The following is a 24,769-nucleotide window of genomic DNA, read 5'->3' on the forward strand; positions in this document are numbered from 1 at the left end:
AGAGGTGGGGTTTTACCATGTTGGCCAGGCTGGTCTCGACCTCCTGACCTCGTGATCCTCCCGCCTCAGCCTCCCAAAGTGCTGGGATTACAGGCGTGAGCCACCACGCCCAGCCAGCAAATGTAAATCTTTATAAAAAATCCCTGTTACATAAAATAAATTCTCTTAAACGAAAACAGCCTATCTAAAACATTCCCATTGAGTCAGTGTCCAAGCAGTATCTCTCTGTTTAAATAATCCGCTGACATTAGCACATTATTTTCCTTACGAAATACTTCTTACATTGTTCAGAGCATCAGGGATGGGCTTGGATAGCTCCTTGGGTGAAATTTGTCACCGCGTCTGAACTTCAAGTCCAGCAAGGTAAGCCTCTGAGCCTCCAGGGCCCAGGATGAGTCTCTGGTACTCTCCAAATGAGAAACCAGACAGATAATGATTGATTCTCTCCCTCAGGTAGGGGAGGAAATCTGTTTCCCAGAGAGAACAGAATAAGCCCTGCCCACAGCCCTGGGCACAGTCATACCCTCTGAATCTTCACTTGGCTCAATACCAGTGGCCACAGACTGTGCCAAAAATACGATCTATGGCAGAAAATTCTAGGCATGCCTGCAGACACTGGGGTTGAGTCTCTCACCCCTGAAAGGCAAGAGTACATTTTCTCAGTTTTTCCCTTTGGGGTCAGGAAAAATAATATTTGTAATAGAGTACAAATTCTTGCTTCCATATTCCATTTCAAACTTGGTGGGGAAAATATTTCAGAGATGTAATTTTTCCTTTGGTTGCAAAGGTGCTGCTGAGGAAAGACTGGTCTTTTCTTGGGAGGCGGGGAAATCTGTTCCTTTAACAGCTGTTAATGGCTAAGAAACTTCCACTCTTTCCATCAGCAGTTTATCTAGTTGAAGGTCTATCTTTTTCTCATTACTCTGAGAATCCCAACAATTCTTGGAGAACAAGTCTAATTCAAACACCACTTCCTAATCTTTTAAAATAAACTGTTCCTTTTTTTTTTTTTAAAGTCATCTTCTGCGTTACAGTTGTTGTTAAATTATTCAAATTTTTCACTTTTAACCAATTTGTAATTATGGTATATATGAAATTTGTATCCAAATTTTTTATTATATTCTAAAATAAAATGCAATATTTCAACAGCATTTAGTAAATAAAAAAAATTTTTACATTACTTTTATTCCATCTGGGTTAAACAAATTTGGCTCACATTTTTTATTCCTTTGGGGAAATGTCTCGCTCTGTCGCCCAGGCTGGAGTGCAGTGGCACAATCCTGGCTCACTGCAACCTCTGCCTCCCAGGTTCAAGCGATCTTCCTGCCTCAGTCTCCTGAGTAGCTAGGATTACAGACGCATGCCACCACACCCATCTAATTTTTGTACTTTTGGTAGAGATGAGGTTTCGCCATGTTGGCCAGGCTGATCTTTAACTCCTGACCTCAAGTGATCCGCCCATCTCAGCCTCCCAAATTGTTGGGATTACAGGTGTGAGCCACTGCACCCGGCCTGGCTCACATTTTCTGACATTTTTTTTTTTTGTTCCCAATATATTGTTACCAGTATGTTTTAACACTGCCAGACAGTGGAATATTTTGTAATACATTTTATATTTTAAGATATTTTTAATTCCATTAGAGCTAGTATTTCCATTAAACCTTTTCCCTTTATATCACAGTTGCACTCAACCCTGGCTGACATCAGAATCACTTGGACTATTTTCCAGAGATTCTTTTTTTAATTGATCTGCAGTGGTGCCCTACCTTGGATTTTTCGGTGTTAATTTATACATTAAGAGAGTCTAATATGCAGCAAGATCAAGAATCACTGCACAAATTACTTGATATTTTTTCCTATTCATTTTTATTTATTATGTTCTCTTTAACATGAAGTGTACCTAACCAGCAACAGGATATGTTTATTTGTTCAAGTCTTTCATTTTGGATAGTGAATTGTTGTAGAGTCACATGTTACTGAACAATGGGGACACAATCTGAAAAATATGTCATTAGACAATTTTGTCATTGTGCAAACATCATAGACTATATTTACACAAACCTAGATTATACAGCCTACCACACAGCTAGGCTAAAAGGTATAGCCTATTGCTTCTAGGCTACTAACCTGTGTAGCATGTCACCATGCTGAATACAGCAGGCAATCATAACACAATGGTATTTGTGTATCTCTGTAAATATAGGATGGGCACTCTGGGAGGCCAAGGCAGGAGCATCACTTGAGTCCAGGAGTTCGAGACCAGCCTGGGCAATATAGTGAAATCCTGTCTATAAAAAGAAAGAAAGAAAAAGAAATGAAGGAAGGAATAAATAAATAAATCAGCAAGACATGGTGGCATGTGCCTGTAGTCCAAGGTATTTGGAAGACTGAAGCAGAAGGATCTCTTGAGCCCAGGAGTTTGAGGTTGGAGTGAGCTACCATCATGCCACTGCACTCCAGCCTGAGTGATAGAGTAAGACTCTGTCTCCAAACAAACAAACAACAAAAACACATAGAAAGGTACAGTAAAAATCAGTATAAAAGATTTTTAAATGGTGTAATAAATGGAGCTTGCAGGACTGGAAGCTGCTCTGGGTGAGTCAGTGAGTGAGTGGTGAGTGAATGTGAAGGCCTAGGACTCACTGTTCACTCCTGTAGACTTTATAAACACTGTACACTTAGGCTATACTACATTTATTTAAATTTTTTTTTCTTCAACAATAAGTTAGCCTTAGCTTACTGTAATTTTTTACTTTATAAACTTTTAAGTTTTTAAAATGTTTAGACTATTATAATACCAGCTTAAAACATAAACATTGCACAGCTGTACAAAAAATATTTTTCCTTTATATCCTTATTCTGGAAGCTTTTTTCTATTTTTAATTTTTTAACTTTTTTTGATTTTTATTAAAAATGAAAATACAACACAGAGATTAGCCTAGGCCTACTCGAGGTCAGGATGGTCAATTTTATTTTCTTTTTTGAGATGGAGTTTCGCTCTTGTTGCCCAGGCTAGAGTGCAATGGCATGATCTTGGTTCACCATAACCTCCGCCTCCTGGGTTCAAGTGATTCTTCTGCCTCAGCCTCCCAAAAAGCTGGGATTACAGGCGCACGCCACCATGCCCAGCTAATTTTGTATTTTTAGTAGAGATAGGGTTTCTCCACGTTGATCAGGCTGGTCTCGAACTCCTGACCTCAGGTGATCCGCCCGCCTCGGCCTCCCAAAGTGCTGGGATTACAGACATGAGCCACCGCACCCGGCAGAATATTACAATTTTCAACCTCCACATCTTATCCCACTGGAAGGTCTTCAGAGTCAATAACACACATGGAGTTATCTCCTATGATAACAATGCCTTCTTCTAGAGTATACCCTGAAGGACCTACCAGAGCCTGTTTTAGGGTTAACTTAAAAATAAATAAATAAATACAAGGAGTGCTTTCTAAAATAATGATAAAAAGTATAGTGCAGTAAATACATAAGCCAATAACATAGTTGTTTATTATCACTATCAAGTGTTATGTACTGTACATAATTGTATGGACTATACTTTTATATGACTGGCAGCAAGGTAGGTTTGTTTACACCAGCATCACCAAAAACACGTGAGTAATGCATTACATTAAGTCTTTACCATGGCTACAATGTCACTAGGTGATAGGAATTTTTTAGCTGCATTATAGTTTTATAGGATCTTGTTGTATATGTGGTCTGTGATTGGCCAAAACATCATTATGGCAGTGCATGAGTGTAATTCTCTTTGCATAGGTTTTGTATGTCCCTTATTAGATTAACTTTTAAACCTGTGATGTATTTAGACTTTCCACCCCAAAATCAGGTTAAGGTAAATCTAATCACCCTAATTATGGAGTTTCATATATTTCTGATTAACTGCTCTGTGTGTACAGCTACGACGTGTGCGTGTGTATTTTTGCATTGCTCAGAAAAAAATTCTTATTACCGGGTCAGTAGCGTTGTCTCCAGTTGTTCTCGGTACCTAAGAGCTCCGGAGTACTAATACCAGTCAGCCAGTGGAGATCTTTTAGTTCACTTATTGACTGTTTATGTGCTAGAAGCTGAAGGCAGATGAACAGGATAGCTTTCTCCATTCTGAGGCATTAAGAGTCAGTAGTGGTTATTTAAAAACAACCAGTGTTTCAACTCTCCCTGATGCATCTGCTTTGGGGTCAGAATAGCTGAGGGAAGAAATTCTGAGCTTATGTTAGTAGAGTGCCCTGGAGGCCAAGCCTGGGATCACATCCTCACTCTACTAACTAGTCATGTGGCCTTGCACAAGTAACTTCCCCTCTCTATACTCAGTCTTCTGTAAAGAGGGGATAGCAATAATATTTATCTCATGAGATTGTTATACAAATTAAATAGGTTTTATTTGTAAAGCCTTTGGAACACTACCTAGAGTATGGTAAGTGTTTAATACATATTAGCTATTATTATTATTTGGGACAGGATTGGCAAATGGCACTAATGGAGTGATGAGCAGAGTGCAGAGCCCAGAGGGAGACTTTAGAGCAGGGATGTCCAGTCTTTTGGCTTCTCTGGCCACATTGGAAGAATTGTCTTGGGCCCCACATAAAATACACTAACTCAAATGATAACTGATGAGCTAAAAAAAAAACCTCAAAATGGTTTTTGTTGTTGTTGTTGTTTGTTTGTTTTGAGACAGAGTCTCGCTCTGTCACCTAGGCTGGAGTACAGTGGCACAATCTTGGCTCACTGTAACCTCCACCTCCCGGGTTCAAGTGATTCTCCTGCCTCAGTCTCCTGAGTAGCTGGGACTATAGGTGCATGCCACCATGCCCAGCTAATTTTTGTATTTTTAGTAGAGACGGGGTTTCTCCATGTTGGCCAGGCTGGTCTCGATCTCCTGACCTCATGATCCACCCACCTCAGCCTCCCAAAGTGCTGATATTACAGGCATGAGCCACCGTGCCCGGCCCCCCAAAAAAACCTCATAAAGTTTTAAGAAAGTTTACAAATTTGTGTTGGGCTGCATTCAAAGCTGTCCTGGGTGTCTGTGGGTCGCGGGTTGGACAAACTTGCTCTAGAACATCTTTTTTTCTTTCTTTCTTTATTATGAGACAGGATCATGCTCTCTCACCCAGGCTGGAGTGCAGTGGTGCAATCATAGCTCACTGCAGCCTCGAACTCCTGTGCTCAGGCAACCCCCTGCCTCAGCCTCCCAAGTAGCTACAGGTGCACACCACCACACCTGGCTAGAGCATTTTAAAAACAAGTTTTCTCTTCATGTTGCCTCTCTCATTCTCTCCTTTTCCTTTACTTTCCCCCTCACTTCCTCTTCCCCTCTCCTTCCCTAACAATTCAGCCCCAAATCCATTAAGTAGGGCCGAGGAAAGCAGATACTGGTTTTGGATGGTCCAAAACTAGATGTTGGAGTTTGCTTCTCCATGGGTGGGTGCCCACCCAGCATGGTGGAGCATAGCTGGCATGGAGAAGGCAGGTACTTAGGTAGAAGTACTCAGGCAGTGATCCAGGACCAGGTGTAAGAGCCTGAATTGGGGAGCAGATGATGGGGTGAGGAGAGTGGAGGTGGGAGTCACACAGGTGGGGGACAAGGATGCAAGATTTTACAAATATGTAGAAATTAAACAACATACTCCTAAATAACCAAATGCTCAAAGAAGAAATCAAGAAGAAAATAAAAAGGGAAATTAGAAAGTACTTTGAGATGAATGAAAATAAACAACATATCAAAACTTGTGGAGTGTAACTAAAGCAATGTTTAGAGGGATATTTATAGCTGTCAACACTTATGCCAAAAAAAGATAATATCAAATCAATAGCCTAACCTTTTGCCTTGAGACACAGGGAATAGAAGATCAAAGTCAATCCAAAGCAAGCAGAGGGAAGGAAATGATAAAAATTAGAGTAGAAATTAATAAAAGCGAGAATAAAAAACACTACAGAATATCATGGAAATGAAAGTTGGTTTTTTGAAAAGATGAACAACGTTAACAAACCTATAGGTTGGTTTTTTGAAAAGATGAACAACGTTAACAAACCTATAGGTAGACTAAGAGCAAAAAAAGAGAATACTCAAATTACTAGAATCAGAAATGAAGGGGGCGACATTAATACTGATTTTATAGAAATGAAAGGATTATAAAGGAATGCTATGAACAATTGTATGCCAAAAATAGACGACATAGATAAAATGAACAAATTCCTAGAATAACACATACTACCAAAACTGATTCAAGAAAAAATAGTCAACCTAAATAGACCTATAAGTTTGGATATTGAATTAGTAATAAAAAAAAAACTTCCCACAGAGAAAAGCCCGGGCCTAGATGGCTTTACCGCTGAATTCTACTAAAGGTTTAAAGAAGGTGGGTGCCGTGGCTTATGCCTATAATACCAGCACATTGGAAGGTGAGGGTGGGCAGATCACTTGAGGTTATGCCCAGCCTTGAAGTAAACTTTCTTAACTTAATAAAAGGCATCTATGAAAACTACACAGCTAACTTTATACTAAATGATAAAAAATTATGTTTCCCCCCTAAAATCAGGAACAAGACAAGGATGTAAAATGGTGTGACCACTTCAGAAAAGAGTCTGTAAATTTTTCAAACAATTAAACATAGAGTTACCATTTGAACCAGCAATTCTACTCCTAGGTATATACCCAAGGGAAATGAAAAGATGTGTACACACAAAACCTTGTATATAAATATTTATAGTAGCAGTGTGTTCCTGATAGTCAAAAGGTAAAAGCAACATAACTATCTATCAACTGATTAATTAATAAACAAAGTGTGATATATTGATAACATGGAGTATTTGTCCATTAAAAGGAATAAAATACCGAGACATGCTACGACACTGATGAATCTTGAAAACATTATGCTAAGTGAAAAAAGCCAGTTACAAAAGACCACATATTATATAATTCCACATATATGAATGTCCAGACCAGGCAAATCTAGACAGAAAGTAAATTAGTTGTTGGTTAGGGATTGAGTTATGTGTGGAGGATGATGGGGAAGTAACAGCTAACAGGTATGAAACTTCTTTTTGAGGTAATGAAAATGTTCTAAAATTGTGTGAGGTTTGCACACATTTGTGAATGTAATCTAAAACCATTCAATTACACACTTTAGATGGGTAAATTGTATGGTATGTAATTTATGTCTCAATAAAGGTATAAAATAAGAGGAAAATGGCAATTAAATGGAACACATGATTTTGGATTGGATTTTTTTTTTTTTTTTTTTTTTTGAGACAGAGTCTTGCTCTGTCACCCAGTCGCCAGGCTGGAGTGCAGTGGTGCGATCGCAGCTCACTGCAACCTTCACCTCTTGGGTTCAAGCAATTCTCCTGCCTCAGCCTCCTGAGTAGCTGGGACTACAGGTGCGCACCACCACGCCCAGCTTATTTTTGTATTTTTTAGTAGAGACAGGGTTTCACCATGTTGGCCAGGATGGTCTTGATCGCTTGACTTCATGATCCACCTGCCTTGGCCTCCCAAAGTGCTGGGATTACGGGCGTGAGCCACCGCGCCCGGCCTGGATCTTATTTTTGAGATGGGGTCTTGCTATGTAGCCCAGGCTGGTACACAGTGGCTATTCATGGACATGATCATTGCACACCGTAGCTTTGAACTGCTGGCCTCTAGAGGTCCACCTGCCTCTGCCACCTGAGTAAGCTAGAACTACAGATGCTTGCCACCTCACCTGACTTGAATCTTCTTGTAATAAACGACATTATTGGGACAACTAGAGTAATTTGAATGGTGTCTGGGGATTAGATGCTACCAATGTATCAATGTTAATTTCCTGATTAATTTTATTTTTAATTTTTATTTTTTTAGAGACATGGTCTCTCTCTGTCACCCAGGCTGGAGTGCAGTAACATGAGTATAGCTCACTTTAGCCTTTCCTGGGTTTAAGCCATCCCCCTACTTCAGCCTCCCAAATAGCTAGGACTACAGGTACATGCCACTATGCCCAGCTAAATTTTAAATTTTTTTGTAGACAAATGGTCTCACTATGTTGCCCAGATTGGTCTTGAATTCCTGTCCTCAAACAATCTTGCTGCCTTTGCCTACCCAAGTGCTGGGATTACAGGTGTGAGCCATTATGACCTGCCAATTTCCTGATTTTGATGGTTGTATTTCAGCTTTGCAGGAGAGTATCCTTGTTTGTAGGAAATGCACACTGAAGTATTTGTTGGTGATGGGGCATCATGGTAAGTAACTTAGTCTCAAATGTCCAGGAAAAAAAAGTGTTTTTTGTTTTGCAACTTTTATCTATGTCTAAGATTGTTTCAAAATAAAAATATAGGCCGAGTGTAGTGGTTCACACCTGTAATCTCAGCACTTTGAGAGGCTGAGGTGGGCGGATCACTTGAGGTCAGGAATTGGAAACCAGCCTGGCCAACATGGCGAACCCTTGTCTCTACTAAAAATACAAAAATTAGCAGGGCATGATGGCAGGCACCTGTAGTCCCAGCTACTCAGGAGGCTGAGGCAGGAGAATCGCTAGAACCTGGGAGGTGGAGGTTGGAATGAGCTGAGATCACGTCATCACACTCCAGCCGGGGTGACAGAACAAGACTTCATCTTAAAAAAAAAAAAGTATATACACACACACACACACACACACACACACATATACATACACACATACTTTGTAAAACGCTTGATTTAATTTTGAAGTATGAGGGTAGAGATGGAATGTTGGGTTCTCAGCAACCACAAGGAACAAGGAGGCTGGTGAACTGATAGTCCACGATCCAGCCTGCCTATGGTAGAGGTAAGGGTGGTGCTATCCTTTAGCCGGTTGCATTAGGCTTGACTAGTTTTTATAAGATTTCCAATGACATCAATTTACATGGAATTTATACTCTAAAGCAGTAACATGGATTTTGAGAAAGAAATGATAATTTTTACTTAATACAATAAATGAGAAATAATTGAAGAATTTTTTTTTTTTTTGAAAAGAATGCATCTTTATTGATGGTTACATTTATCAGCAAGGATCATGACTCGGTAGCCAGTAGAAAGAATCAGAGCACTTTGGGAACAGGCTGCTAAAAGCCGGTCAGCTCGTCGTCCTTGCTTTTGTCAGTCTGGTATCCAGAAAGCACCAAATCCTCATTTTGTCCGGGAAGACTTTCGAATACTTTCAAGTGCATATAACGGTTATCACCTGCCCGTACCTGAAAAGTATTAAAAAAAAAGAGAAAGCAAAAAGGAGATTCGTTCAAATAGGTCTATGTCAAGTGAGAGATCCACAGGTCTGTAAAGACTTCCGTCCAAAAAGCTGCTGGGGAACAGCATTGCTAGGCCTAGCCCACCATTCTTAGATTCTTTGTTTTCATAAATCCACCACCTTATTTTAGGAGAGAAAAAATGGACTAGGCCAGGCGTGGTGACTCATGATTGTAACACCAGAACTTTGGGAGGCCAAGGCAGGCAGATCACAAGGTCAGCAGTTTGAGACCAGCCTGACCAGCATTGTGAAACCCCGCCTCTACTAAAAATACAAAATTAGGTGGGTGCATGGTGGTGTGTGCCTGTAATACCAGCTACTCCAGAGGCTGAGATCTCACCACTGCACTCCAGCCTGGGTGACAGAGTGAGAGTCTGTCTCAAAAAAAAAAAAAAAGTAGACTAATGGCATGGCAAGAGGCATAGGTCCTAGGTTTATTAATTTTTAATTTAATTTTTATTTTAGTATAATCTGGGCACAGAGGACAGCATTTTATTTTCAAAGATGCATAGAACAAGAAAACAAGTGACAGCCTATGTTTTTGGTGATGCTGTTTTCTGACTCCCAACTTGGGACACTTTGTTTGCCATATAATCTGATAAGGGATAAGAAAATCAGAATTGCCCTAGAAAATTTGGGATGCAGGGTTCCCATACCCATATCAGAACCTACTTTATAAATGCCCACTGATAGGATTGAGCAGAGCCCAGGGGTCAGACACCCTCCCTTCCAAAGTGAAGGGGTTGGCCTGGCATTGTGGCTCATGCCTGTAATTCCAGCACTTTGGAAAGCCGAGGCAGGTGAATCACATGAGGTCAGGAGTTTGTGACAAACCTGGCCAACATGGTGAAACCCGGTTTCTACTAAAAATACAAAATTAGCTGGGTGTGGTGGCACACACCTGTAATCCCAGCTACTTGGGAGGCTAAAAAGCAGGAGAATCACTTGAATCTGGGAGGTGGAGGTTGCGAGCTGAGATTGTACCACTGCACTCCAGCCTGAGTGACAAGAGTGAAACTTGGTCTCAAAGAAAAAAAAAAGCCAAGGGGTTTTGCTAGGAAGTCATTGATATGAAGGTTGAAGCAGAAGCAGTAGTTTGGACGTGAATCTGAGACCTAGAAAATTATGGTAAGAATTTTTACTTTGATTCTTGCTTGAGACAATAAATATTCTGTCTTATAAAAATATTTATTGTGCTTCTGATGTCACTTCCAATCCTAATTTTAACAAATGCCATATATCAAATGTTTACTGTGAGCCAGACACTATGATGAGCATTATATATATATGATTATATTAAGTTAGTATTATAGGCCTGAAGAAAGGTGAAAGAATGAAAATTTTATAGATGTGGAAGCAGAATAAAGACTGATTTAGTGATTTGCCATAATCTCTCAGCTAATAAGTGGCACAGCCAATATTCAAACCCAGATCTGTTAGGCTCTAACATCTACATTCTTTTCACTCTACAATGTAATCTTTTGGGGGGTTATTGATGGGGGAATGAGGCCTCGCTCTGTTGCCCAGACTGTAGTGCAGTGGTGTGATCACAGCTCACTGTAGGCTGAAACTCCTCGGTCCAAGTGATCCTCCTACCTCAGCTTCCCAAGCAGCTAGGACTGCTGGTGTGCATCACCATGCCTTGGTAATTAAACATTTTTTTTTGTAGAGACAGGGTCTTGCTATGTTCCCCAGGCTGATCTCAAACTCCAGGCTTCAAGGTGTCCTCTCACCTTGGCTTTACAAAGTGCTGGTATTACAGATGTCAGCCACCACACCAGTCCAGTGTAACCATTTAAAAGTTCTTATTTTGTACTTTATATTAGAGACAATGCAGCCAGTAGTTAAGCTCAGTCCATCTGGGTGCAAATCCTGACTCTGCTCTTACAGTTGTGTGAACTTCGTTAGTTTCTTCACCACCTGGGAGCTCAATTTTATCATCAGTAACCCAAGAGAAGTGATTGTATTTATCTCATAGATTTGTTGTGAAGATTAAATGAGATAATACATGCCCTGCTCTTAGAATAGTGCATGGAGAATTGTAAGTGCTCAGTAAATTCCCAGCTTATTTATTCCTCATAATACCCTGCAAAGTAGGTTATTACCCTCATTGTGCAGGTAAGGGAATGAAGGCTCAGAGAGGAGGAGGAGCTTCCATCACACAGATTTTGACCCATAGAACAAATTGAACAAGGGTTTGATCCCTGGAAACTCTGACACCTAAGCCTGTGGCCCTTCCATTCTACCACATGCCTCTTGATAGGTACTGGAGATCCATAGAGAAGGTCATGTCACTGGCAAGACCTTAAATCTCAAGTGGCTCAGAGCAAAAGGATCAACAGCCAGACTGCCAGGAAGTAAGAGGGAACTGGGATCCGTGGCTGAGATCCAGTAGGGAAAATTTGATAGCAGCAGGAAGAAAAGATGAGAGAGAGAAAGAGAGAGAGAGAGAGGAGACTGATTAAGAGAGGACAAAAGGGTGGTCAAGGGAAGAAATTTTCAAGATAGTTATCTGATAAACTGTTGAAGAAATGTGTGAGCTGGTAATATGTGAAATGTATGCATTTGAATTAACCATAATTTATTAAAATAAATATCCTAATGTTGATAGAATGTTTCCTATCTTGGCTCATAATCATTTTTAACTGGAAAACTTTTTTCCAGCCATGGAGAAAGCAGATTGAGAATGGAGGAAATGGTGCCATTGTTTTCTGAGGATACAGCAGGGGCTCTTTCACCTGTGTCTCCCCAGGACCTGGTCTTTACTAGGAGCTCATATTTGGCAGAACAGGGCTGATCCATGTACATAACTCAGTAATGAAACTTTCTTATGCTGAGCTGACTAGCTCTACTTAATTAATTTTTTTGCTGAGATCATCTTTTAAAATTTTTATATTTTAATTGAATTGTTCGTTAAAGAGAAATAAGCCACACTGTGCCCTGGCCAAATAGCTAAGTAAATAGCTAAGATTAAGTAAATACCCTTGAATATTTGTTTTTATCTTTAAAATTGGAATTATCATCTTAATACATAAGGACAAAAATGCCTCTCAAATATTCATGGTTGACTTAAATTGGTTTCCTCTTGATAACTTCAATTAGAACTGGATCAGTGCGTCATGTAATTTTTTGACAGAGCTATAAAATTAATTTTTAAACTATTTTAAATACTCCACTGCTTTAAACTATACCTAAAGTGCCACAAGTTAAATCTACTAATTTGTTTTACAAAAATAGTATTTACATTGTATTAATCAAAATGCTTATTTAAAGGGCAAAGATGGTTTACATTATTTTCACAGCTAATGGTTTGAGTCATTACTGTAATCTGTTTAATTTAGACATGTAGAATCATACAGCTTTGAGGTGGAATCAGCTTCAAGATACCATCTGGTCCAGCCCCATACCTTCAGGCAGATGAGGCATGATCCTCCCTCCTTATCTAAGAATCAGCACAGCCACACATCCAGCATGCCCTGAACTGTTATGAAATCTTTTTCTATACAAGTTCCAGAAATCAAGAATCAATGTAATAAAGCTTTCTGAATTCACAAGAAAGAAAATGGTATCACATCATCTACCAAATTTGAGAGTCTACCATTTGAAGTCTACCATCATGCTGGGCATCTTAATTTAGGACAACCGTAAGGAAGGAATTATATGGTACGGAAATCAGGGAACATTTTACATAAAATGAGAAATACATCTTTTGTGCTAAAGTAGGTGCTGAACTCTAACCTTAATGTAGTAATTTGTTCCAGCAACGACTTGAGTTTTATACTCCACAGCTTGCAATTCTTCGTACTTCTCATTTGTTTTTTCTTCAAGCTGTGGTTTAACCTAAAGTAAAGAGGAAACAAATAATCAAAGCTATATTAGACACCATTTACGCAATTTATACATCTGGAAACCTCATCCTCCTAAATGTCTTCAAAGATGGTAATGAGATCTATGAACTATTTTTATTATTTCAATAGAAAATACCCATTTTAATACAATTACATAGGTTAAAATGTCAAATTGTGTTGCTTTAGGCTGAATTTACATCAACTCAGTGTGGTAATGCAATATAGGAACATTTTGACAGCTAAAACTCTAAGAGTTATATATATTTTTGATTAACAAAAATCAGGAGAGCAATAATTACTACCTGATTAAAACATTATTTTAAAATAATTTCAGACTTAAAAGTTGTAAAATTATTATAATGAGTTCTCTTACATCATTTACAGTTCCCCTAATTTTGCCATTTTGTATAACAGTATAATCACCAAAATCAGGAAATTAACATGGCATAATACTATTAAGTAGTCTCTAAACCTTGTTAGAATCTTACCAATTATCCTGAAAATGTCCCTTTTTCTGCTCCAAGATCTCATTTAGGATCCTACATTGCATTTACTTGTCATTTCTCCTACAATCTGGGTTCATTCCTTTGTTGTTCATGACCTTAACATTTTTGAAGAATACTGGCCTGTTAATTGGTAGAATGTCCCTCAATTTAGGTTTGTGTGATCTCCTCTTATGTTAGTATTACACATTTTTGTAACAATACACAAAAGTGATGTTGTGCTTTAGTGCATCCTATCAGGAGCTACGTTTCATTACTGGAGATGTTAATTTTGGTCACTTAGGATGTCTGCCAGGTTTCTCCACTGTAAAGTTACTATTTTGTTCCCCTTTGTAATTATTAAGTGTCTTGTGAGGAGACATTCAGACTATGCAGCAGTCCTGTTTCTTGTCATACTTTCATTCATGAATTTTAGCATCCATTGATGGCTCCTGCCTACGACAATGATTAATTGTGGTGCTGGCCAAATGGTAATTTAAAAAATAATTTCTTGTATATTTATTATTTGGAATTTTACTGTAAGGAAGAACTATTCCCTCTTTCCTCTTTATGTAGTCAATTACTTATTTAATTAAATTAATTGATTAATTTTTTGAGATGGAGTTTTGCTCTTGTTGCCCAAGCTGGAGTGCAATGGGTGATCTCAGCGCACCACAACCTCCGCCTCCCAGTTTCAAGCTATTCTCCTGCCCCAACCTCCTGAGTATCTAGGATTACAGGCATGCGCCACCATACCTGGCTAATTTTGTATTTTTAGTAGAGATGGGTTTTCTCCATGTTCTCCAGACTGGTGTGGTCTTGAACTCCCAATCTCAGGTGATCTGCTCACCTCAGCCTCCCAAAGTGCTGGGGTTACAGGCATGAGCCACCGCGCCCAGTCTATTAATTTTTTTGAGAGGAAGTCTCCCTCTGTTGCCCAGGCTGGAGTGCAGTGGTGCAATCTTGGCTCATTGCAACCTCCATTTCCTGGGTTCAAGCGAGTCTCCTACCTTAGCCTCCTGAATAGCTGGGATTACAGGCGCGCACCACCTTGCCTAGCCAATTTTTGTATTTTTAGTAGAGATGGGGTTTCACCATGTTGGTCAGGCTGCTCTCGAACTTTTGACCTCGTGATCTGCCTGCCTCAGCCTCCCAAAGTCCTGGGATTACAGGAGTGAGCCACCTCACCCTGCCTTATTTTATATTAATATGACTCATGGATAATTCTTTTACTCTGTGAATTACAATTCATTACTCTTTATTTTGTTATTCAAATGTCCTAGATTTGGCCATTGGGAGCTCCTTCACCTGATGCCTGTGTCCTTTCAATATTCCTCCACATTTTATAAACCCTTCCTAACTTTCTGACTCTACAGAAGTAGAATCAGATGTTCCAGGTTTATATTGAATTATCCTTGCCTCCTCACTGGAATCAACTATTTCTTCAAGGAGCCCCTGCTCCTTTTGTTGGAGAATGGTATTTAAGACCCAAGATTTGGGTACTGTGTCTCTTGTTACTAGATGTCATTGTTTCTAGGCCCACTCAGTAGAAAGGGCTGCAAAATAATATGTCTGTGTACTCACACACGTATGCATACATCTTTATCTACTCGTATGTGTGTGCATATATACACGCATTTATATGTGTGTCATTATATATACACATTATATTTGTATGTAGGGGTGTGTGTGTGTGTGTGTGTATTCCTTTGATTAGAATCAAACACGATGCTGGGTGCAGTGGCTCATGCCTGTAATCCAGCACTTTGGGAGGCCAAGGTGGGTGGATCATCTGAGGTCAGGAGTTTGAGAACAGCCTGACCAACATGATGAAACCCCGTCTGTATGAAAAATACAAAATTAGCTGTGCATGGTGGCTCATGCCTGCAATCCCAGCTACTCAGGAGGCTGAGGCAGGAGAATTGCTTGAACCTGGGAGGCAGAGGTTGCAGTGAGCCGAGATCGCGCCATTGTACTCCAGCCTGGGCAACAAGAGTGAAACTTGGTCTCAAAAAAAAAAAAAAAAAAAAATCAAATACCTCATTTAGTCTTTCCCCTTTCCTTTTTGTAACTCCTTTCTCAAACACTGAGGAAGAAGCCTGGTTCTTATTACTTGCAATGTATTTGCCTATTTGTTCAGTTCTAGCATATAAATACAATACTTTTAGAATTGCTGACTTATACCTCTGTGGGAAAAAAAATACTAACTAGAGTGCAGTATCTGGATATAATTCTCATAAAGACCCTGTGATTGCATGGGCTTACCTGGATAATCCAGGATAACGTCTCCATCTCCAGATCCTTAACTTAATCATACCTACAAAGTCTTTTTTGCTGTGTAAAGGAACCTAGTCACAGGTTCCAGGGATTAGGACATGGACATCTTTGGAGGGCCATCATTCTGTCTACCACAGAGGGGTATGGGCTTAAATACCAGCATTCCTGAACCAAGCATGAGAAGGGAGACAGAGTCCCAAATTCAATTTGTAAACTTTCACTGAACCCATCAGCTTTCTGTACAGTACTTCATTCCCACTCTCAGCTGGGCCTGAGATGCGAGAGTCTACTATGACATGCTAAGTTCCAGGGTGTACCCAGGATGATATGCAAATGAGGCGTTTGTGTGGTGTCCTGACAGACAAAAATCGTGTTCTGTGTGTTGGCCAGGAATGGTATTCAGCAATCAGGTTTATGACTAAGGGGAGTGTGTGTGTGTGTGTGTGTGTGTGTGTGTGTGTGTGTGTGTATTTGTAAGATGTGACTTGTGGACATTTGTTGTCTGAGTATGTTTTGAAGGAAGAAGAAAGTATGGGACTAGGCACTGAGGATGCAAGAAATGAAGTCACCTGGCTAAGAGAGAAAGGGCTGGCTGAAGAGAGGAGAACAGAGTCTAGGGAGGAATGAGATCCAGCAAGAGATAGGATCAACTGGGGCATTTTCTTACCAGAAGACTGCAATCCCCTGACAGGGGTCCTCAATCCCTGGGCTGCAGACCAGCACCCATCCCTGGCCTGTTAGGAATCGGGCTGCCCAGTAGAAGGGGAGCAGTGAGCCAGTGAGCATTAAGGCCTGGGCTCTGCCTCCTATTAGATCAGCAGCAGCATCAGATTCTCATAGGAGCTCGAACACGATTGTGAACTGTGCGTGCAAGGGATCGAGGTTGCATGCTCCTTATGAGAATATCATGCCTGATGATCTGAGGTGGAACAGTTTCATAACAAAACCATCCCCTCCACCCTATCTGTGGAAAAATTGCCTTCCACGAAGCTGGTCTCTGGTGCCAAAAATGTTGGCACTAAGAAAAGTAGGAACTGAGACATCCTGCTGGAGGGACCATGGGGATGGGAGAGATTGAGCAACTGAAGAGAGATTCACATTTGTGGGGTTTCTAGAAAAAGACCCACAAATGTGACTGAAAAGATGTTCTGGCAGTCCTCAGCATTAATAGGTTTGTAATGGGTGAGTTTTCTGTGCCACCTCGCTTTGGCAAAGTTATTTTATCCTGGATGGATATGCGACGGCAGTCGGCGTGATCTTTAACTGAGAATTAGAATGCCAAGAGCTCCCAGGGTCAAGGAAATCGTCATTAGTGGAGGGGTATTTGAAGCTATCCTCTGGTCCTGGGGTCCAGGCTGGATGAGAGACTGAGTGGGCCTGGGCGTGTTCTCATGAAGATGGCAAGGTAGGTGCCTGGAGGATTCTGGTGTGGCTGAATTGCAGGTTCTTTGGGTGTGGGACAGTGGGAGAGGTGACTAATGAGGAGGCTGTGGTCAGAGAGGGGAACGCAAATTTGTGGATGGCATGCTAAGTTCCAGGGTGTACCCAGGATGGTATGCAGATGAGGTGTTTGTGTGGTGTCCTGACCAACAAAAATCATGTTCTGTATGTTGATCAGGAATGGTATTCAGCAATCAGGTTTATGACTAAGGGGAGCATATGTGTGTGTGTGTTGTGTGCATGCACATTGCATGTATAGTAGCCCTTCTAAAAATAATTAAATAACATTTCTTTCCTTCTCATAAACATGCTCAGAATTCCATCAAATGCTTATTAACATATTATATAAGACAATGGATCAGCAATGATGATCCGGACGCTTTTGCTATTGGGCCTTTCATTTATTTGGTTCTTCATGATAGAGATTGTGGCTTTTCATGAATGGGGCTGCGTATGGCTCTGTCTTTCTTCTTGTGTCCCTCTTAGCTCCATTCTACTTTATAAATTTCCACAGGGGCAGGCACTATTTCATGTCCTCGCTACCCCCATGGCAATTCACACAGTTCTACCTAATCAATGTTTTCTAAATGAAAAGACCACAGTTGTTTTCCACCCTGACAACTTGTCTCCCCCATAGGAAAGATGAGTATAGCAATGACCTCAGCTAATACAGAGAATCTTGGAAAAAGGTTTTCTTCCGAGTGTACTTTAGTACATAATGCCACAATGACATGTTCAGTCTCTGTTATCTTCAGAATGCGAAGCCTTCAAAAACATTCAAGTTTTCTCAATCGCTGTCCCCTCTGTTTGCCTTTCTTTTTTTCTGCCCTCATCCAATATCCCTCTTTCACTGTGGTATCAAATTCTTTGGTCGTGCAGTTATCATTTGTCTTTGATACTCTTTCCTTTTCTGTGTGATGATCTTTTCCTTCCTTCTTTCTCTGCTTGTAATGGGGTTCTTCAGTTGGCCTTCCACTAAGAAGCTCTCTGAGAAAGCTGATAAACTTCAGCTCCTCTAAGAATACTTGCACTTTAACAGATGATTTTTTAAAAAAGAAATACATTTAAAAAATCAAAGGAATAAAGCTAGCAAGTAAGTGACAGGTAGTGGAGATTGACCTTGAATTACCAGCACCTACCCATTTTCCCTATCCCTGCATGGGGACCTACCTCTGTAATTTTGGAGAAGGAATGGACTCAAGTTGCTCACCTATAAAGTGGTTATAATAATACCTACCTCTTGGGGCTGTTTATCGGGGCATAAATGATGTAATTGATGTGAAAGTGCTTCTTAAACTATAAAGAGTTTTCCAACTCTTCCTCTACCTTCTAACACTGACCTGGGAATTGTGCCCTAAGGCTCACTCCTGCAAGAGAGGGCAGATAATCGATAACTGGGGCTTTAACACCCCAGGAGCTGAACTGCCACACAGCAGTTATTCACCTGAAGGGAAGGCGGCTTCACCAGCAATTTCTAACATCTTTTCTGGTCTAAAACCTTTGATTATAAAAAAGTACTCTGGCAGGGCGCAGTGGATCACGCCTGTAATCCCAGCACTTTGGGAGGCCGAGGCGGGCGGATCATGAGGTCAGGAGATGGAGACCAACCTGGCTAACACAGTGAAACCCATCTCTACTAAAAATGCAAAAAAATTAGCCAAGCATGGTGGTACATGCCTGTAGTCCCAGCTACTCGGGAGGCTGAGGCAGGAAGACCGCTTGAACCCAGGAGGCAGAGATTGCACTGAGCCGAGATTGTGCCACTGCACTCCAGCCTGGGTGCACTCCAGCCTGGGTGACAGAGTGAGACTCTGTTAAGGGTGAGCTAACTTCTTAACTAGGTGACTCTTAATCTCTTTGAAACTCGGTTTCATTATCTATAAGATAGACATAATGCCTTCCCTGTCTGTCCCAGGAACTATGAAGATCAAATGAGACTTTGAATGGAGGTCAGGTCAAGCTTTTAAAACTGCAAAGCCCCTTTCTGGGGTGAGGTAGCTGTTGTTAATACTTATCTCTCATTCCACCTCTCTGATGAAGTTGGAGTTCAAGGGAAGCAGCCCCCCATCTACACACACTTTCAAATTAATTTTATAATTTAAGATGAGACTCACAGATAGGTTTTTTCTTTTTTTTTTTTTTTAGGCACTTCAGTAACTAAGAACAAGTCATACAGATAGGTGTTATTAACAATGCAAGTCCTTCTGGTAGCTTCTTATTTTAACAGTTAATAGTTCTTGCTAATCAAGTGATAGCCTTTTAAAAATCATTAAAAATTTCTGTACTTTCTCTATTTCAAATGTATTTTTCCGTATCTTCCTACAACTCTGATTCTTAGAGAGTCTCAGGGGGACTTTTTTAGGGTCAGAGATGATTTTAGCCACAAATTTGAAGTAAACAATTGTGTTGCCTCACCTATGCACATTTCTGTTTCATTTTCAAGTCCATTTTATGCACATTATCTCATTTAGTCCTTTCAGCTCTAAAATTGATGGGGCAAAAGGTGTTACCTTCATTTTTCAAATGAAATAGACAGGTTTATTTTTGGCAACCTGACTTTTAAAGCCCCATCTCCCACTGGCCTTGTAGGATGCCATATATCTCCGGTCCTGCAGGTAAGTGAGGTCATGGAGAGCAGCAGCAACAGCAGCAATTGGGAGCCTGGTAGAAATGCAGAATCTCAGACCTACCCAGGCCCCCTGAATCAGGTTTATCAAGACCTGCAAGTGATTCATGTGCACCTTCAAGTTTGAGAACATTGATCTGATAGGGGGATTCACATGAAGGAATTACCGACTTAATATCGTCTTCTCCCAGAAAAAAAATCTTCAGGATATTTATTCATTAAAAGAAAAAAAAAACCCTTGAAAGAGAAATAATTAGTCCCTAAGAATGAGTGATGGGATTCTAGGCGTCTGGCCCCTTAGAGAGCTTTCTAGTTTCCCGAACATACAGGAGCCCAACTCTTATAATCACACAAAAAGCTGATCTTGTTTGCCAAGCTGTCATAGAATGATATTTCAGAGAGAAAAAACAAGAATAAAACTATTAAGTAGTCTCTAAACCTTGTTAGAATTTTGCCAATTATCCTGAAAATGTCCTTTTTTCCGACACAAGAAAATACGGCAACAAACTAAAAAGCTAAAATAGTAATTTGTACATGTTTTTCTTTCACAAAATATGCAAATAAATGTTTTCTATATAGATGACATCTAATCAAACAGCACTTAGAAAAATATATCAGGGCTGGGTGTGGTGGCTCATACCTGTAATCACAATATTTTGGGAAGCCTAGGTGAGCAGATGGCTTGAGCCCAGGAATTCAAGACCAGTCTAGGCAACAAAATAAAACTCCATCTCTAAAAACAAAACAAAACTAACCCGCAAAATCAGCCAAGTGTAGTGGCATGTGTCTGTAATCCCAGCTACTCATGAGGCTGAGTGGAGAGGATTGCTTGAGCTCGAGAAGTTGAGGTTACAGTGAGCTGTGATCACACCATTGCACTCTAGCCTGGATGACAGAGTGAGACCCTGTCTCTTACAAACAAAACAAAACAAAACAGAAGAAAAGAAAAATGTATCAATCTGCTAACAACATTGAGTTCTATTTTTCCTTGTATAATTTGGCGGCCTGTGACATTTTGGAGTCACTAGAGACTGTCACTTCTCCATTTGTTTAATCATCCTTTAACTATGAAAAGACTAAAACAGTGTCTATTTAAGCAAATGTGTATGAAGTTTGTAAGTAGATTGCCTTTATAATGTTATTCTTCATTCAATCTATTTTTTAAAAAAATTCCCTGCAGTGCGTTCCAAGTCTATTTCATCAAATTATTAACAACCTCAGTCTTCAATGACACGTTGGCTTCACTTGGTGAGATTAGAAAAGTTTCATCAGAAACTGAATTAGTAATCCTAGAATCATATCTTGTAAGAGCCTTAAAGATGATACAATATAAATTATTCTTTTACAAATGGAGAAAATGAAGCTCAGATAAGAAATGTGATTTGCCCAAGGCCACACTCACAGTTTGGGGATTATTCGAGGTTTCATCTGAAAAGCTCTTATTTTATCTTAGTTGTAAAGAAACCTGAACAAAGCTATACACATCCTGAAGTTCTGGTTTTCATGTTCAACCGCATCCTTTCCACAGTGACAACCTATGAATCAAGATTTCGGCTCAGACTTTTTCCTGAATGGCATCAACTCACCTTATCAACAATCTCCTGGACTTCTGGAGTGGCGGGTTTGGCCTCAGATAAGCCTCCTGGTATCATTTTGACTGACTGCTTCTTTGCTGGGCAGAATGTTGGAACCAAAGTGAAAAGGAAAGCACGGAGACTCGTGTTTTAAAAGAGGCATTCACTAGCTCCGCCTAAAAAATGCTTTATTTGCTACAAAGAGCAAAGAGGCGTGGGGAAAATGAATATGCCTCCAAGCAAGTCTTTTTGCTTCCTGGACAGAATTTGCTATATGGAATTTGGAAGAAAGAGGGATTGATGGATGAACAAATGGGCAAGTACAAGAGTCATGTCCTAACAAGATCAAACGTCCCTGCTTTCTCTTTGACAATGGTTCCATCCTGTTGCATCATCTGAACTATTAAATCTGAAGCCACAACCAGAATTTCCAAATGTTTTAAAACTTCTAACACAATTTTTTTAAAGCAATACTTACTAATAATGTCAAGAGTAGTTTAGAATTTACTTGACTTTAGAAAGAAAGCAAAAGGATCTATCTGGAAGACATTGGCTGGATGTGTGTTCTTTACTCTTACTTAAATATCTAGAAATGTTTAACATACAGAAAAACACAAAGAATAAAATAACAAACGTCTATATTCCTGTCACTCAGAGTTAAAACTTTGAACCTTTTTGCCATATTTATTTGCTGTCTTTTATTTTGGTAGTTATTTTTAAGAAATAAAATATTTCAGTTATGGAGGAAGCCCTGCACCCCACGCGACCTTGCTCTCCAGAGGGCAAATTGCACTGTGAGTTGATATCCTTCCAGGCCATTTTAATACTTTTACTTGTTGTGTCTTTAACATTTCCCTTAAATTGTATGCTAAACATATTCTATTTATGGTCTTTTTTCTATTCAACATGTTTTTGAGCCTTTTCGTGTTGATACACAGATAGATCGATCCACAGATAAATCAATCCAGTTCATTTCCTTTAACTGTGATATGCGATTCTGTGCTAGACCTAGCTATTTATTGTACCTATCTAATTGCTCTACGCTAGCTCATATTTTACACACTCATTTCCCTATTGATGACGATTTTGGTTGTTTCTGGTGTTTCATTCTTATAAACAACGTTGCATTTTTTCCCCCTTTTGTATATGAGGGCTTCTGCAGGCAACTTATCTAGAAGCAAAATTGCCATGTTGTGTGAATATTTATGTATCTAATTTTATTCAACTTTGGGAATGTATAATACATGCACATGATAAGAATGTTTGGAAGGAATCAGGCTTTACAATATAAGGAATTACTCATTCACTTAATTCCTCAGACACCCTTCTCCTCTCCAGAGACAACTGTTGGGACCAGCTTCTTGTGTATTCTTCAGATATATTCTTTACACATACAAATATAAAAATAATTGGCTACACACACATACATACATATACATGTATATAGGTTTTCTTTTATACAAATGCTATTCTACATAAATGATTATACTATTTGTTTTATTCCTAACAATATATTTTAGAGATTATTCTATATCATGATACAGAGACTTGTTTCTTTTATTTTTTTTGAGACAGAGTCTTGCTCTGTTACCCAGGGTGTAGTGTAGTGGTGCCATCTTGGCTCACTGCAACCTCCGCCTCCCAGGTTCAAGCAATTCTCCTGCCTCAGCTTCCCAGGTAGCTGGGATTACAGGCACCTGCCACCACGCCCAGCTAATTTTTATATATTTTTTAGTAGACACGGGGTTTCGCCATGTTGCCCAAGCTGGTCTCAAGCTCCTGACCTCAGGTGATCCACCCCCCTTGTCCTCCCAAAGTGCAGGATTACAGGTGTGAGCCACTGCGCCCAGCCGCTTGTTTCTTCATAATGATGTTTGGCAGGTGCTTGGCAAATTCTTGGAGCTGGATGAGTGCCTTACAGGCTAAACTGAGGGGCGTTACATAGGTATCTCTCCATTGAATGCCTTTACCCTGTGGTTTAAGAAGAACAGTGAATATGACTGACCAGGTGCTCCTTTAAGAGGCCACAGGTAGTCTGAAGACTTTGGCTCAGTTTTCATAGGCCACTGGCTCTATTCATCTTCATGTGACCTCCCCAAGTCAAGTCCTTTCATATTCAGGCCCCTGACTTTTTTCAAGCCTGCCGCCCATTGTTAGTTCTTCACTTACATCCTAGTCAGGCTATCCTTATTGAATCTCCCCAGTCGTAGGGGATACGGTCAACAGCAAGTCTACTGTTCTCTTTCTAGGGTCTATGCTCTGTACTCTCAGCTCTTTCCTACTGATTCTCAATAATTTATTTTAAAAGTAAAAACTTCCCCAAAGCAAATATTGCTTTTGTCTTTTGTATTCCTCCTATAATAATTGTAGTTCTTATCAAGGGTAGTATGGATGCCTCTGGTTGACAGGGGAAGAATCGCATACAAGGAAGTGCAAAAGAGAAAAGCACAACAATTCCTATCCCTGTGTTCATTGTTTACTTAAGTTAATCATACAGTTGATTAAATACACATTTATTTTAAAGGTACCTTTAAGATTGCTTTTTGGATTTTTTTGGTATGAATTATGTAGGTTGTGTTTATGGAGCTAGAAATCCTCATTTGTTTCATATTTCTTGTCTGTCCGTTCATCTGCCACAGGAGTTATCTTTTATGTGAGTTTTCTCTTTTGTGGGCTGGTTTGTGGGGCTTCGCCATGGAGTGGTTGCCCCTACTGGGCCCTAGGAGGTGCACGAGCCCCAGCCCAGTTCTTACTTTACTGTTGGCTTAGAGCTCTTGAACCATAAAGATACTGAGAATTTGGACTCATCTCCAGCTTTAATTACACACCTGGGGCTCTGAACTTCCCCAGCTGATTGCTTTTCTACCCATTGCCAGGAGTGGATGTGGGGATGCATTCATTTATCATGCAACCCACTGTTCCCTCTGCTAGCTATTTCCCCAGGAGAAATGAAGTATATCTGCACAAAGACTGGCATACAAATGCTTACAGCTGCATTATTCATAATAGCTCAAAACTGATGGAAACCCAAATATCCATCAACTGGCGAATCGCAAGAATAGTTGTGGTAGAGCCACGGTATAGAACACTACTCAACAATAAAAAGAAACAAAATAGTGATATATTAAATCACATAGGTGAACCTAAAAATCAAGTCAAAGTGAGAAAAAGTGAAAGAAAGCAAACACAGAAGACCATGGACTATATTATTCCATTTAGATGAGACTTAGAAGAGGCAAAATTATAGCGACAAAAAGGAGATCAGAAG

The 24,769-nt window shown here is 40.0% G+C and overlaps 1 protein-coding gene across 1 annotated transcript; it reads right to left on the reverse strand.

The window, feature by feature from the left end:
- Nucleotides 1–8,669: 8,669 nt before the first annotated feature.
- Nucleotides 8,670–21,846, reverse strand: CSTA (cystatin A). The gene is made up of 3 exons (XM_021673982.2): nt 21,514–21,846; nt 12,993–13,094; nt 8,670–9,201 (listed from the first exon to the last, which is right to left on the reverse strand). The coding sequence occupies exons 1-3, from the start codon at nt 21,577–21,579 to the stop codon at nt 9,073–9,075; spliced, it is 297 nt and encodes a 98-aa protein (XP_021529657.2). The 5' UTR covers nt 21,580–21,846; the 3' UTR covers nt 8,670–9,072.
- Between the last annotated feature and the right edge of the window lie 2,923 nt (nt 21,847–24,769).

This window comes from Aotus nancymaae, unplaced genomic scaffold (assembly GCF_030222135.1).
Source record: "Aotus nancymaae isolate 86718 unplaced genomic scaffold, 86718_ANA_hifiasm-v0.15.2.pri h1tg000062l, whole genome shotgun sequence".
NCBI lineage: Eukaryota > Metazoa > Chordata > Mammalia > Primates > Aotidae > Aotus > Aotus nancymaae.

Coding starts and splice junctions, on each gene's coding strand:
- CSTA (XM_021673982.2), bottom strand. CDS start 21,579: ATGATACCAGGAGGCTTATCTGAGGCCAAACCCGCCACTCCAGAAGTC. Junction 13,095..21,513: donor TCCAGGAGATTGTTGATAAG/GTGAGTTGATGC, acceptor TCTTTACTTTAG/GTTAAACCACAGCTTGAAGA. Junction 9,202..12,992: donor GAACAAATTACTACATTAAG/GTTAGAGTTCAG, acceptor AATACTTTTCAG/GTACGGGCAGGTGATAACCG.